General features: G+C 36.4%; 1 protein-coding gene across 1 annotated transcript in view; it reads right to left on the minus strand.

The window, feature by feature from the left end:
* The window catches only part of NEGR1 (neuronal growth regulator 1), a 583,664-nt gene that overhangs the window by 110,491 nt on the left and 458,047 nt on the right, over nucleotides 1-15,126 (minus strand). The window contains exon 5 of the mRNA XM_063298127.1: nucleotides 4,855-4,975. Coding sequence (XP_063154197.1) covers nucleotides 4,855-4,975 — 121 coding nt within the window. The remainder of the gene's footprint in view (nucleotides 1-4,854; nucleotides 4,976-15,126) is intronic.

Genomic DNA, 15,126 nt, shown 5'->3' on the forward strand with positions numbered 1-15,126 from the left:
TTTCTTGCTGGAAAATCTTTGGGAGGTCCATCAGCCAGATGTGTAGACTATTTAGCTGTGACAAGTCACGTTGCCTGGGGTGCACCACGAGGAGGCTAGTCTACATTGCACCTAGTTGGGCTGAGAGAGAGTGACTGGCCCAAGGTCACCCAGCCGGCTTTCATGCCTAAGGTGGGACTAGAACTCACAGACTCCTGGTTTATAGCCCAGAACCTTAACCACTAGACCAAACTGGCTGGTGGTGCACCCCAGGCAAAGTGACTTGTCATGGTTAAATAGTCTACACATCTGCTGCTAGACCTCACAAGGATTTCCCGGCAAGAAAAAGCAGCATGAACACTGAACTGCTATGCTAAGCAATAAAAAAAAATCACGCAAATGACACAAATTATGTAATTTGCAACAGTTACAACTATTAACAGCTGTAAGTAAAGTACAACACATCATTTGCCCAATCACATCATGATGTATGGGACATCACTTGTACCCCTTGTCCTCCTCGGTGGAGACCCATCCTTGTAGACCTGTTATTCTTGCTCATATCCTTTGCTTACTTCTCCTGTTTGATTCTTGCCTATCAAAACACCTTTTCATTTTTACTCCAAAATAACACTGAATTTTACTCCCTAAAGTTATTCCTCATAGATAACAAATGATCCACCATCTTGCTTGTTTTTGATTGCATATCATAATCACCTTTTGACTCTTCTTTTGTTCTACAAAATGCTTTGATTTCCACACCAAATGTATAGCACATGAAAAATGATTAGTAAACACAACTCATTTATAAGGGCAAGAGAACAGACAGGCACATTTTAATTACAGAATGCATGGATTAGATTATGGAAGCATCATTAAAATAAGTGGAGCTTACTTTTGAGTAAGCATGTTTAGATTGTTCTGCATAATAACAAACGATAAATAATGTGACTATAGCTAATCTTATGGCTATTTACTAAATGTAAGACCCACAGTGGAATTTTCTCTTATATAAAATATCATCATTGCAAAATTGTTTGATGAAGAAGCCAGCACATATGTTGTTGTTGTTGTTGTTAGTTGCCGTTGAGTAGTTTACGACTCATGGTGACCCTATGTATAGCAGAACAAAATGCTGTTCGGTCTTGTGCCACATGCCTGACTGTTCCAATGTTTGCATCCATTGTTGCATATATTTCCCATAAAATGGCCACTTTTTACCTCTTTACTCAACTATGGAGAAAACCTACAAGTTTGTTACTTTAAATTACTTTACAATAATGAGGCCTTATGAAAAAGCTGTCATATAAGCATAAAGCATCAGATTTGTTTTAATGTCTGTGCTCCCCTCTCTCAACATTTCTTCATTTTTGTCCTTGCTGACTAAGCTAACAAGCAATTCCTTAGAATTATGCACACAAAACACCCCCAAAATTTAACAGCAACTTTAGGTTGAAACTAAATGATGAGCATTCAGCTGAACATAATGCAGTCTGACTTAATGCCTGTATACTGGTGTGGGGCAATTTTTTTTCCTTCAGAAAGCTGAAAAGTCTCTAAATAAAAACACCCCATTTTCCAGCTACCAGAGAATGCTCATGGTTTTATCTCTTTTCTTGTATCTTGCCTACTGAGTTAAGTGCAGAATTTGACTCCCATGGATGGAAATCCTTTTTTCTCTCTGATTTTTGATCCAGTGACAGATCCCACTGGAGTGATGAGGAACAAGTAAATTCACCAGACATCTCCTTTCCTTCTGAAAATGTGTTACAGTGGGGTAAGAGCTAAGTTGGGCAAAAGTTATGCACTGCTACCTATTGATAGCTGTATTCATTCAGAATGGATTTCATTCAGTGGATGTTGCTATTGGTGGAAGGAAAAAAATAGATGTAACTCAGTTAAATCACATGCTTTTATTGTTGCATTTTTATGTGAACTCAGATTTAGGAAATGCTCCCTTCTAATTTCTCCAAATAGGGCTGGGAACTTTGACTTTTTTCTGTCCCTTTTTTAAAAAAAAGTCAAACTGAGCAAAGTTCTCGACATCTTTTCTTCACTGGTAGAGGCTGATCTTATAACAGTTATGATATTCTGGCATAAATAATACCAGAGACACACCGAGCCCATGGTACCAATGTAGAATGATTTGAATATTTGCTTCCTGAACCTATTTATCATCTGGGCGCATGTGGCCAGATTCAGATTTTGGAAAAATATAGTTAAATGTGAAAATACTTAGCTATGCTTGATTACTCAGAGAATTGCTTATATTTCATCCTGAAAGCAGAATTCATGCTTATATAAACAAGTTACCATTTAATTTTGATATATGGAAGCAGCACATCATAAATCTAGGAGAGAGGTACATTTTTTTTGCATTCAGCCTCAAAATGCATTTCTACCATTATTAATGGTATAGCTGCATATTGATGATTTAATATTGTACATTACATTAATGCTCTATTTTTTATTTAATCACCACACAGTTCTGCATATAAAATACATTTTAGTTTAACCATATATTTCCAAAGCAGTACATTACACACAAGTAAGAAATAAATACTGTAGTTCTTTTCAAAATCCTGAGAATGAATTGTTGTTGCATCAAACAAAGTTGAATATTTCTCCTTTTAAATTTTTTTACTGCATAATCCTCTACCTTCCTACCTATCCATACATGCAGGTGTGATCATACTGTGTGTAATGGGGCTTATTTCCACAGAAACAAGTGTACGATACAGCTTAAAATTTAAATAGTTCTTTTTTTCCCAAAACTTTTAATTTTTAATTTTCATTTACCAATTACAAATTTGCTCTGAAAAAGGAATGTGAGATGCATCATGGTTATGTTTCTAAAGTGTTAAATTCATGTAGACAATGAATAGATTAGGAAGATGCTAAGGAAAATGTCCCTTTTTTTATAATTATGTGTTTCTTGGGGTCAGTTAACAAGAATGATTATTTAATCATAATTGAGATAGGGCAAACTTTCTCAGGCCTAGTGCCTTCCAGATTTTGACTGACAATTCTAGGAGTTATAATTCCAATAATTCTGAAAAGCACCAATTTGGGAAAGGATGACATAAAGAATCCAGGTTAATCCAGCCAATACTTCATAGCTAATCTACAGTGAATGTAGAAAGAGATAGTAGAACGAGGTTTGTTAAATGTTTCTCTCTAATGTTTTACTTGTCATAAGATTTGATTTAATCTTTTAAATTACTTGTCAGAAGATTTTGATTTAATCTTTAATGTGAGGAAATAAAAAGTGCTAATTGCACCGGCTACCTGCTGTTCAGAATTACATATACTACTTTATTCTGTTCATTCTGTACCACAGCTTTTGGGTTATTTCAAGATCACAATGAATCAGCAATGAATTTTGAAATTTGTCCTATAAGTTTGATACATCTGTTTTCATGTTAAATAAAGAGCTCTTGCACTCACTTCTCCCAATGAAGTTCAACAAGCCCTATGCATGTTCCTTACTGACTCTGCCCTCTGTCCACTGTTTCATGTGGTCTACATCTCTCCTAATACACCCTTATTTGGTCTACATCTCTCCTAATACACCCTTATTTGGTCTACATCTCTCCTAATACACCCTTATTTCTTTTTTTTGTCAGCGCCTACATTGGTTGGGTCTTTGGGAATGCTATCAGTTCAAACTGCTGGTGCTGACCTTCCAGACTGTATGTACAAGAACACCCAGTTATTTGGGGGAAAAATATGACAATTCATCCTCCTGTGTGCTTGGCTTGATTGTAGTCAATTTGTTCTTCCTTGTATTAAATTGCCCACCTTGCCCTGTAGGGCTTTTCCCCATCTAGTTCCTACTCTTTGGAATCTGACTCTTTCTTGAATTACATTTGGAATCTGCTCTCTTGAAGTTTATGAAGCTGGAAGACCCCCCTTTCTCATTATTTGCTATAGAGTTATATGATGGTTGTACTTGTATTAGGAAAAGTTTCATTCTGATTATTGTATTAGGAAATGTTTTATATTGATTATTATATTGGTTTAATGCTAATACTAATGCTAATTATATATTAATTTTATCAACCTGTACTGTGCTTAGTTATAACTACACACTAGATAGAATTACTATTGCTACTACTATTACAAGCTTTCAATTCATCTCAGCTGCGAATGAAAAATCAGTGTATGATTTTTATGTATACAGTATCTATGATTAATTATTAGTAGCACAGATTTCTCCAATCTAGAACTATCCAAAGGTGATTAAACTGTAACTCCTATAATTCTCAGTACATGTTTAGAAATTCAGACTATCCTTCTCTTCAAGTCCTCCTGCCCCAAAATATATTTTCCGGAATACCAAAATTTCAGGGGAAAAAATACATGTAGGCATCAGCTTTCAGCCCTGAGGAATATCTATCCTCAGGAACATACTGAATATATAAATTATATTATAATATATTGCACTATTATAACAATTTTAATCTTTACTAGGTATTCAAACTATGTATTCTGTTTGTTTCCTTTATTCTAATGGAAATAATATTTTAGTGTCAAACTAAGTAAAGATAAAGGTTTCCCTTGACATTAAGTCCAGTCGTGTCCGACTCTAGGGGGCGGTGCTCATAAATGCAGTATTTAGACCAGTTCAACACTAAAGTTATTTAAACAACCCAAGATAACATATCCTATCTAAAATAAATTAAAATAACCACTCTTTTCTGGATTTCAGTACCTCTACTGAAGTTTGAAGAACACTTCCTCTATATTTGCTGTCTCAGAACTGAACTTTATGTAACTGAAGCACACATTTGATTGACTACGAATCAAGGAAAGTCAGAAAGATTTTTTCCCCCCTAATAAGATGCAGACCCCGAGGAAAGTATCCAGACTTACTTCCTTTCTCCTTTGTACCATTCAAAAGCTGGGGAAGGAACACCCGCACTTTCACATCTTATGAATCCAGTCCCTCCAAGAATCACTCCACTGGATTTTATTTCCTGAATTGTTGGGGCAACTATAAGGAAGCACAAATACGTTACTGAGACATTAAAATACTTGTTAGAAGGCCATGTCAAACATGTTGCTCAGTAGTATGTTTATTCCTTTGCTCAAAATAGAAAGTGGGCAGCATATAAATTTAATAATGATAATGATAATAATAAAACTTTTTTGAAAATAATACTGTAATGCAACCTGAATATTTATGTAGGGTTTCTTAGAATCTAAAACACATATGTCAATTTGTTCCACATATTACGATAGCCCTACAATATTGCAGAAGAGGGAACTTGTCATGTTCACTGTTTCAATGTGCACTGTACATCGTAACGTTTCACATGCCATGATGCTAACGCGCGTTGCTGTTGGGAGGGAGCTGCTGGGAAACCTTCTGCCAAGTTTTGTATCTATGTTTATTTTAATGGAATGTGTTTGGGTTATGTGTGCTGCTCAAGGACTTTTCCACCGTACCATCAGGAGCCGTTGGAGCACCTGGGATTGCGAGCCTGGGAAGGTTCTACGGGGGGAGGGATCTCGTTTGTACCGAGGGCTTTTTAGTTTGCATTTGGCGCGCTTTTCCCATTCTCAGCTTTCTTTGTACTTGCATACTATTCTTAAATAAACCAGATCTTATTTAAGCTCTTGCTTGTGAGTCTGAGAGTGTTTTAGAATAGGCAACCATTACAGAACTTTAGACCTAAGGTCGCTCACTGAGTTCATGACAAAAGGGAAGTCCAAAATCCAAATCTGATTGTTCCCTCTGGTTATACTGCTGTTAAAGGCAAAGGCACTGGAACTCAGAAAGCTACAGAACAAACCAAACGCCATCTTTTTTGGGGTCCATCAATAGCAAAATGTGCAACAGTTGAACATAGGTCTGCCAATATATTTGCTTTGTTTCTAAAACCCTGCTTAGAATAAAGATTCAAGGCTACTGAAGGGGCATCATTTCCTGTAGGGCCAGCATAACCCTACATTACTCACCTATGCTCTCTTTAATATCTGATACTGTTTTAACTAAAGATGTAACAACACCGCTTCCCCCCAAATTATTTCAAGAGGAACATATTAGCAAGCTCTACCAAAATAGATTTGACTTTACAGCTCTGAATACAGTCTGTTAGTGTCAAAATCCCTTTAAAAATATCTCTTTGAGAAATAAGTGTATAGAAAAAAAATCCATGATTTTGAATGTTGAGCATGAAAAAAATATTAAGGGTATAAACTTTAAAAAAAAAAAAAAACTACATTGGGGCAATTTGCATTAATAAATTAGGATCAGGAAAACTTATGCTAAAGAAATGCAGGCACTGGGCAATTTACTGTATATTAGAAAAGAAGACATCAGAGATAAATGTAGAAGAAGGTATGTCAGAGATTGATGTTCAAAACTACAGTATGTATGTATTTTATAAAGTTATATGCAGAAACATTGCATGTGAGAGAAAATTGCAAATGGTAATTAGATATGGAGGCCATAAAAATGCACAATGAACTAGGATACAAACTTATTAATTTTAATATAACAATTGACCATATTTATACACAATGTATTCATTCATTCATTCATTCATTCATGCACACATGTATTCATTCAATTATTTATAGATTGTCCACTTCCACAAAGGAACTCAATGCAGTTTACAATCAGAATGCAACAACCCAGTAAAACTAATTCCCTGTCAAAGCTGGTATAACTAATCCAAGGCAACTCTTATATTATCAGTTCAAGAAGCTCTTCAGAATAATAGTTTTTAACACCATTTTGAAGACAGGAGGTTGAGGCAATCCTTATTTTAGGATGCAAAACATTCCAGAAAAAAGGAACAGACAGCAAGAAGGCATGTTTTTTAAAGATCTTTTTAAAGATCTTATGGGTAAGCTGAATCTGAGTAGGAAAGATGGGACTGACATTTCTCAGGTGCCAAGACATGCAGGTCTTTAACCAGCTTTTTGCATTGGGCCCAGAAGCAAATTGGTAACCAATGCAGTGACTGCAGCATAGGTGTAATGTTCCTGGATTTCTATCCCCACTCAGTAAGCAGCTAGAGCTTCCAAGCCATCTTTAAAGGCAATCCCATGTATAGCAAATTACAACCATCTATACATGGGGTGACAAGGCAGGAGTCACGTTACCAGGGTGTTCCATCCAAAAAGGCCAACTATTTATGCACAAGTTGAAACTGGCCCTTCCCCCATGGCCTCTACCTGTTGCTCTAGCAGGAGCCAAGAGTCTAGGAAGACTCTTGCAAATTACACACCCACTCTTTTAGGGGGACTGTAACCCATTCAAAGTCTAAGTTGAAGCTAGGTTCATATCATGTGGTTCACCAACGAACAGCAATTCCATCTTGCAGGAATTTAATCTAAACTTGGTTTGATCTATCTAGGCCCTTATTGGTCTAGGTACTGGGCCAGGATATGATGGCATTTCTGGTCTGGCCAGGCATGGTGATGTACAACTGAGTAGATCAATATACTAATGATTCTTCACCTGAAACCAACAGACAATCTCCCTCACCAACTTTATACAAATATTGAATAGCGTGAGTGAAAGGACCATCCCTGATGAAATTCCACATTAGAAGAGTCATGGACACAACCATTCTGTACCCATGCATGCCAACTGGAACTGCCTACTTAGAAATGCCCACAGCTCAGTATCTCCAACCCCAAACACCTACAGAGTGCCAGAAGGATACTATGGACAATGGTAGAAAAGGCCACCATGAAGTCTAATAGGACCCAAAGGAATGAACTTCTTCCATCCAAGTCCCCCAAAAGTTGTTTCACCGCAGCAACTAAAGCCACTTCTATCCCCTGCCCAAGCTTAAACCCTGACTACAAGGTTTCCAGAAAATCAATTTCCTCTAGGATTCTCTGTAGATTCTATAGGAAGAGATGTTTGAAGATTGCCTGACAGTTGTCTAAATAGCTGGACCAGGAATAGGTTCTTCATAGGGGAGCTCATTACGTCCTTCTTCAAGAAGATTGGCACCATCTCCTCCATCAAAAAAAACACAATGAAGCTCCCAAATCCATCCACATATGCTCCTCCTGGCCACACAAATGAGCCAAGTAGGGCATCGATCAGGCTTAAAGTATACTTCACCAAATGTTTTCAGAAATATTTATAATAAATGTGGTATTCACAGTTTCACCCACCGATTCTCGGTCAGAAAACTAAGGCAGTATCTCCAATAAATATTTATTCTCTGGACGCAGCTTAACTTTAAAAGGTGAACAGCTGCTTGCATGTTTGTGTGTGTGTGCATGTCTTTTTTTAACAGATTGGTTGTTACTTTTAGCAAATGAGCTCTAACTCATAATCCCCTCCCAATATGTTGTAAATAATACTTCATCAAGAAATGGTATCATTTCAGAGGCATCACAGGCTTAAAAATGACTACTTTATAAAGGAGAACACAGTACAAAATGGCCATTTTTTTTTACCTATACTGCATCTGAAATCTAAGAATTTGAAAATATATTAAACAGGATCTATTTACAATAATCAATAATGGGACATGGATTTAGAAATGCCACTATATTTGTTTAATAGGTTATACTTGGAATTCATAGTAAGGCTACTCCATTGTATCCTGGAGGATTTTTTAATTTCAGCCACTCCTGGGAACTTGCAGAGTTCTTGTTGTTTTAGTTTCTCCCACATTTTTACAAAAGTCTGGCTTAAAAAAAAAGAATTTTCAAGTTATGGATTTTGTTAGTTATTTGAAAAGTTCATGTGAATTTTATTTATTTATTTATCCAATTTGTGCCCGCCCATCTCCTCCCATTGGGAATCATAAACAACAGATTTATTTTGAAAATGTTGTGGAAATCACTATAATTCTATGATGCAAAAATGTTTGCAGGCTGAGATAAACTAATATTAACTATTTACTTCAATGGCAAATCACCAAAGACTCACATGCCACATATCCCTGTATATGACTTTAGGAGTACAGCTAAATTTTCAAGCAGATGATTGGTAATGTACTAGGCCAGCAATCTTGAATTTCTACAGCACGGTAGACAACCTGGAGTAATTCTGGATGGAAGTATATCTGTAAATATCTGCTGCTTTAGTGTTAATTTTGTTTGCTGCTTTGTCTGTTTTAATAAGAGAAGAAAACAAGCAAGCAAGAATTATCCCTGATATAACACAGCTTTCTACTTAGTTTTTAAAAAAATCATTCCTTTGTAACTTGTATGAATATTAAGGCCTCCTCCTGCACAATAGGGGTCTGTTCCTGCTTGAAAAAGAGGGTAAAAAGCAGAAACATGATAGGTTGGTCATGTACATGACTGCTTTGCTAAACTTCTGCTTAAAGTACTGTTGTTATTGACCATGAATATATATTTATTTATTTATTTATTTATTTATTTATTTATTTATACAATTTATAAGGCTGCCCATCTCCAAAAACTGACTTGATGTACAAGGGTTGAATCCACCACCACAGCATTTAACAAAAACCAAACGCTCAAGTCCATACCGCAATACAACTCATTAAAAAACCCATGACTGCATTAGCTCACCTAACCACACAGCCCAAATGCCTAGGGAAACAGCCAGATCTTTAATGCCTTATGAAAACCTAATAGGGTTGGGCCCATCTGGATCTCCAGAGAGATGCTGTTCCATAGGGCAGACTTTGCCACAGAGAATTACCCCCAAATATGACAGTATCTGTTAACAGAAATGACATCCTGAAAGCATGTAGCAGCAAGTAAATGGCATGGGTCAGGAGAAGGCAGTTCGGCACTCTCCAGAAGTTTTAAGACTTCAATCACTATAGTTATGTCAAGTGAAGCTTATGGAGATAGTAGTTCGAAGTATCTGAAGGACTTCAGGTTGCCTATTCAGTTGTAGAATCAGATTGCCTTTCCCTGGTGAAGTTCTAACATTTTTTTCTGTGACATAACTTAGATGAAAGCAAAGATAAGGTGAAATATCTTAAAAAGGACTTTTTAATTTGAAATTTTAGGCAGTTCTTCCAAAACTTCCTTTCTGAAGTTTTTTGTTCTTACCTCCTTCATAGATATCATGGTAGAAGCAATAAATGTGCCTCCTGTTGTTTGGCCCTGGGTTCTCTCTCCTCCTATCTTTTACATTCTTTGATAACACTGAAAATGCCACCTCTAGAACAGAAAGCATTGACTTTTGGCCTCACTACAGATAGGAAGGAGCATTTGAACAAAAATAGTAGAAGGGATGAGTAAGTCAACAAATACTTTGCTCCATTTGCAAAATAATACATCTCCCTCCTCTTATACACCAATAACTTGTGAATGAGCGGTGATGGTGAGCATTTACATTCAGCCCTTAACCATTACCTTTTTGTTTTAATGGCAAACCAAGTTAGCCACTCCATACTTTCCAAAGCATGTAAGTCTAATAACTGTATACATGTACAGTTCTGTATTAATGAATAAAGAAACAGGCTGCAGTCTCAGAAGAACTGAAAACAAACTCCTGACTTTATATGGTAAGTGTTCCTTAAAGGATGTTCATTAGGTAAAGGTAAAGGTTTCCCTTGACATTAAGTCCAGTCGTGTCCGACTGTAGGGGGCGGTGCTCATCTCCATTTCAAAGCTGAAGAGCCGGCGTTTGTCCATAGACACTTCCGTGGTCATGTGGCCGGCATGACTAAACAGAACGCCGTTACCTGCCCACCGAAGCGGTACCTATTAATCTACTCACATTTGCATGTTTTCAAACTGCTAGGTTGGCAGGAGTTGGGACTAGCAATGGGAGCTCACCCCATCACGTGGATTCGAACCACCGACCTTCCGATTGGCAACCTCAGCAGCTCAGCGGTTTAACCCGCAGGGCCACCGCGTCCCTCCAATGTTCATTAGGGGAAATGATAAAATCAGAATAGTGGTTCAGTTGGAAATAATAAAGAATTTCCTCCCATCCCCAATCACCTGTTTTGGTCTTTTGCTAACCAACAGAACTGGATTCATTCATTTGAATGGATCTTTCCATTCCCACCATACTCATACACAGGTTTTTCATATATATAGCACAGTTAGAATTCCTGTAAAATTGTTTGGATCTTTTCCTAAAGCACAGCCTTTAGGTTAAAATATATCTGCACTGGACAAGGAGGAATCAGACCTTTAAATATGCTGGTAGTAAATGATTTAAATTCTACCAAATCCAAGGAGCAATTATAATCCTTCTAATGTTCTTGGCAAATTTCCTGTGAGACCATTACAAATGTTCTAATTGATATTAATATTCTTCTGGAAACAAATACATTAAGTAATACTACATCATTTCAAACCTTTTTTTTTTAACTAGCCAATCAGACTCCTTTCAAGCTCACTTTTTACTATTTTAAAACACCAAAACAGTAACAACACTCAAGAATATCTCATGTCAAATAGAACATTTTTATGTGTGCATTATTAATAAGACTATGCAAATCCATCATAAGGGGTGCTTTGGAATGTGTAGAGGTGAATATGAACCATCTATTTTCAAATTATTAAGGCAGCTGTGCCTTTTTCCATGTTTGCACAACTTCTTTGGAAATGTGGAATACACACTTCTTTGGAACACACACACATACTGGATATTTAAAAACACACGTTTGTGTGTGTGTGTGTGTGACAGAGAGAGAGAAAGGAAATTTTAAACATTGCAAGAAAATGAACCCATAGAGAACAACTAAACCAAAAGGTTAGCTATTGGAAAATAAAGGAAAATAGAAGAACTGAATACAACACAAAAAATAGTTTTGATAAATACAGAAAAAAGATAAGGTGGTGTAACACAATATTCATTTGAGATTTATTTTGTACCCCTACTAAACTCTCTCAAACAACTAATTTATTTTTCTTTTAGTGACTATATATAATACCTTGCATGGTGCTTTTTAAGTTGTTGAAGGATTTATGTAATGTGTGTGTAAAAATAATATCAGTGTCACTGCGCCATCAGTAAAAGAATTGGGCCCCCAATTTAGTTGGATGAGCAGTAGCCACAAAGTCCACTTAGCATTTGCTGTTCCTTAAAACAATCAAATTAAAATTTAAGCATCTGCAGAGCAGCTGGGAGATTACACTGTAGGTCTGATTTTTTTTTTTTTTTAGTATATATATAAATGCATGAGGTGATTGAGGTTTCTTCCCCAGCTTTGTTTAACCTTTAAAAAGTCTAGCAGGGATTTTTGCAGAGAAATGTTTTCCCTTCTCTAGCACTTCTTGAAATGATAATACTGTATGACCACCTGACAGGATTCAGTCACAGAGTAGGATATATCATTAGCACCTGGAGTTACCCCTTGCATGTGGCATCATTCTGCTTGCACAACTCAGTGTTGCTTACTGGGAACTCAAGGCACTCAGTGGCATCCTCATGAGCCTCATAATTAGTTCACTGGTCTCTGATCAATATAGAAGATGTCCTGCAAAGCCTTGATACTTATTCAGCAGTTGTATAGTTACTACAAGCATGAAATGAGCTAGCCTAGAAAACTTTACTGATGGATGTAAAGAGTACTTAAAACCCTTCTATGCACTCCAGGTTTGATCTTTTAATGAGCTTTAGGAACTTTTCAAGTTCATGGTTTTTGAGGATTTCTCTGGATGCATATTACAACAAATGGCTGCTTTTATTTCAATCAGTCTGCATGATCTCCTCATCCAGGCATCTTTTCTGACAATTACTTTGCATGGCTATAATCTCATTCCATTCTTTAGAACGGTGTTTTAGAAAAAGGCTAAATGTCTTCACTTGAACAGAAATTGTGGCTATCATAGTCCAACTCAGAATGTGACAAAATAGTGATAAGATTTAGTTTAATTTAGGGTTGGGGTTTTTTTTTTGATGTCATTAAAACATGCAGCTAATGAAGCAATGCAGAAGATATACTGACATTCAGACAGATACAAAAAAAATGCAAAAAAAAAGTCTGACTACAACAGGTTTCATCTTTTAACATTTTAATGAGCTTTGGGACTTTTTGCATATTAGTTATGTTACCCTAATTACTCATTATAATTCTAATGTGCATTTTTATATTTAATTACAATGCTTATAAAGATTTGATATGGACAGTAAATTATTATAACTAGCATAATGATTATGAGGTGAATTTATTAACTTTTACGCTAGCATCCAGCAGTGCTAACTTTCAGTTTCACCTTTGCGATTAATTACATTATTTGATCAAACAAACATTTTATGATATTACTTGTAAAGTCACAAAAAGGTTTACCTTTCATTTGGCTGATTTGGGCCACATTTTTATTCATTTCTGATTCAGAATCGTTTTGTATAATTGAGGCTGTTATTGAGACAAATGTTTGCTAGCTTTATGATCACCAAAATCCAGACAGCCATTAGATGGTACAGGAAGATACAACCCTAATTTTTTTCTTCCATCACAACTGGAATTTTGCAGCTAAGATCTGGTAGCCCTTACCAACATGCTGAAATTAATACTCCCTTAAAAATAAGGAGTTCTAATTCTGAACTGTCTGAAGCTTATTCTGGTATAAACTTACTTCTTTATAAGTACAATCCAAGAAAATAGACAGAGAAACTCATATGAGTAAACATAAGCAGAGTCTTTGTATCCAAGCAGAAAAGTCTGGGAATGTCAGAAGCATGATATGAACACGAGAACCTTTTTTCACTTGTTCTCCAACAGTTGTTACTTAAGGTTGACTGTGTGATTCAGCAATGTATGTATGTATGTATTAAGTTTAGGCACCACCTGACTCCAAAATGATGAGTGGTTCACAATATAAAACCATAAAAACACAACACAATATTGCCATCTAGGCACTGATAGCCTTATCCATCACTGATTTCCATCACTTTTCTCTAAGTAGTGTTCTAAAAGAGTATCCAAAGTTATGTCTGCTTGTGAGTCTATATATGTGTCCGTGTGTGTATATAGATACACACACACATGCATACATATTAGGGTATGCACATATGAGTGTATATATGTGTATTTAAATATAAAGAAGATAATGACAAACTAATAATGGGTACACAAACCAGACTTTGAATTGATAATGAAGTTACTAAAGTGGTGGATATCTTTATAGGATAAAAGGCTTATAGTAAGTATAGTAAAGGAACCACAGCCAAGAAATACACTGCAGACTAGCAGTTGGTAGATTAAGGCAATGAAGGCCTTGGAAAAAAAATATCCAGATGCTGTGATGTGTCCATACCTATACAGACCAGAATCATGGAGGCAATTGTTTTCCTTGTGAGACTGTATAGAAGTAAATGTTGGACTTTGAAGAATCACAATAGAAAATGTATTGATGCTTTTGAACTTTGGTGTTGGAAGAAGAATGTTGAGAATACCATAGATGGCCAAGAAAACAGACAAATGGTTCATAGATCAATCAAGAATTGTCACCTGGGGCACAAGTGACCAGGCTGAAATTATCATACTTTGGACATGTTATGCAAAGACCTAGCTCTTAGAAAAGTCCATCATGCTGGGAAAGGTGGAAGGAAAGAGAGGAAGATAACCACAGCAAGAAGCGCTGACTATTGCACCACTAGAAGGCCTGAATGGTCAGGTTGGGAACAGATCATCCTGGAGAAAATCTATGCGGATACTAATAGTTGACATTCATTTGATGGCATCAATCAAGTCAAATAAACTGCAATGTTAAAAATGTATTTTGAAGAAAATACAGGCTTGCTTTTTTGAGGAAATGGGTATATGCAAAATCAAGAATAAGTCAAAATGCAAGTTTAATAATAATTTTTCTTTACATAAAATATTTTTCTTTTTGCACGTATTCCAGTCTAAACTTCCTAAATCTTCTGCAGGTACTGGATAAAATCTTTAAAGAGTTGCCATAAACCTAACAAACAAACTTTGTGGTGAGCAGACACCAGCTTTAAAGGGCCAGAGAGCCACTATCTCATGCATTATTGTCAGCCTTGCGAGGTATTCCAGACAGGAGCATGCCCAGATGAACTAATTCTACTTTATTGTAAGGCTACATTAACATAATCTTGCAAGTACATTTCTCCCCCGTTATCTTTACAGCCCAAGAAACTAGGGAAGGTCCCTTCTGAGATGTTTGCCATGCCCACATTCCTTCTGCAGGCTAAGCTGCCTCTTATCCAACTGTTCCCCTGGTGGCGGCTCTTCCCCTGTCTCCCAAGGTCAT

This window comes from Candoia aspera, chromosome 3 (genome assembly GCF_035149785.1).
Source record: "Candoia aspera isolate rCanAsp1 chromosome 3, rCanAsp1.hap2, whole genome shotgun sequence".
Classification (NCBI taxonomy): Eukaryota; Metazoa; Chordata; class Lepidosauria; order Squamata; family Boidae; genus Candoia; species Candoia aspera.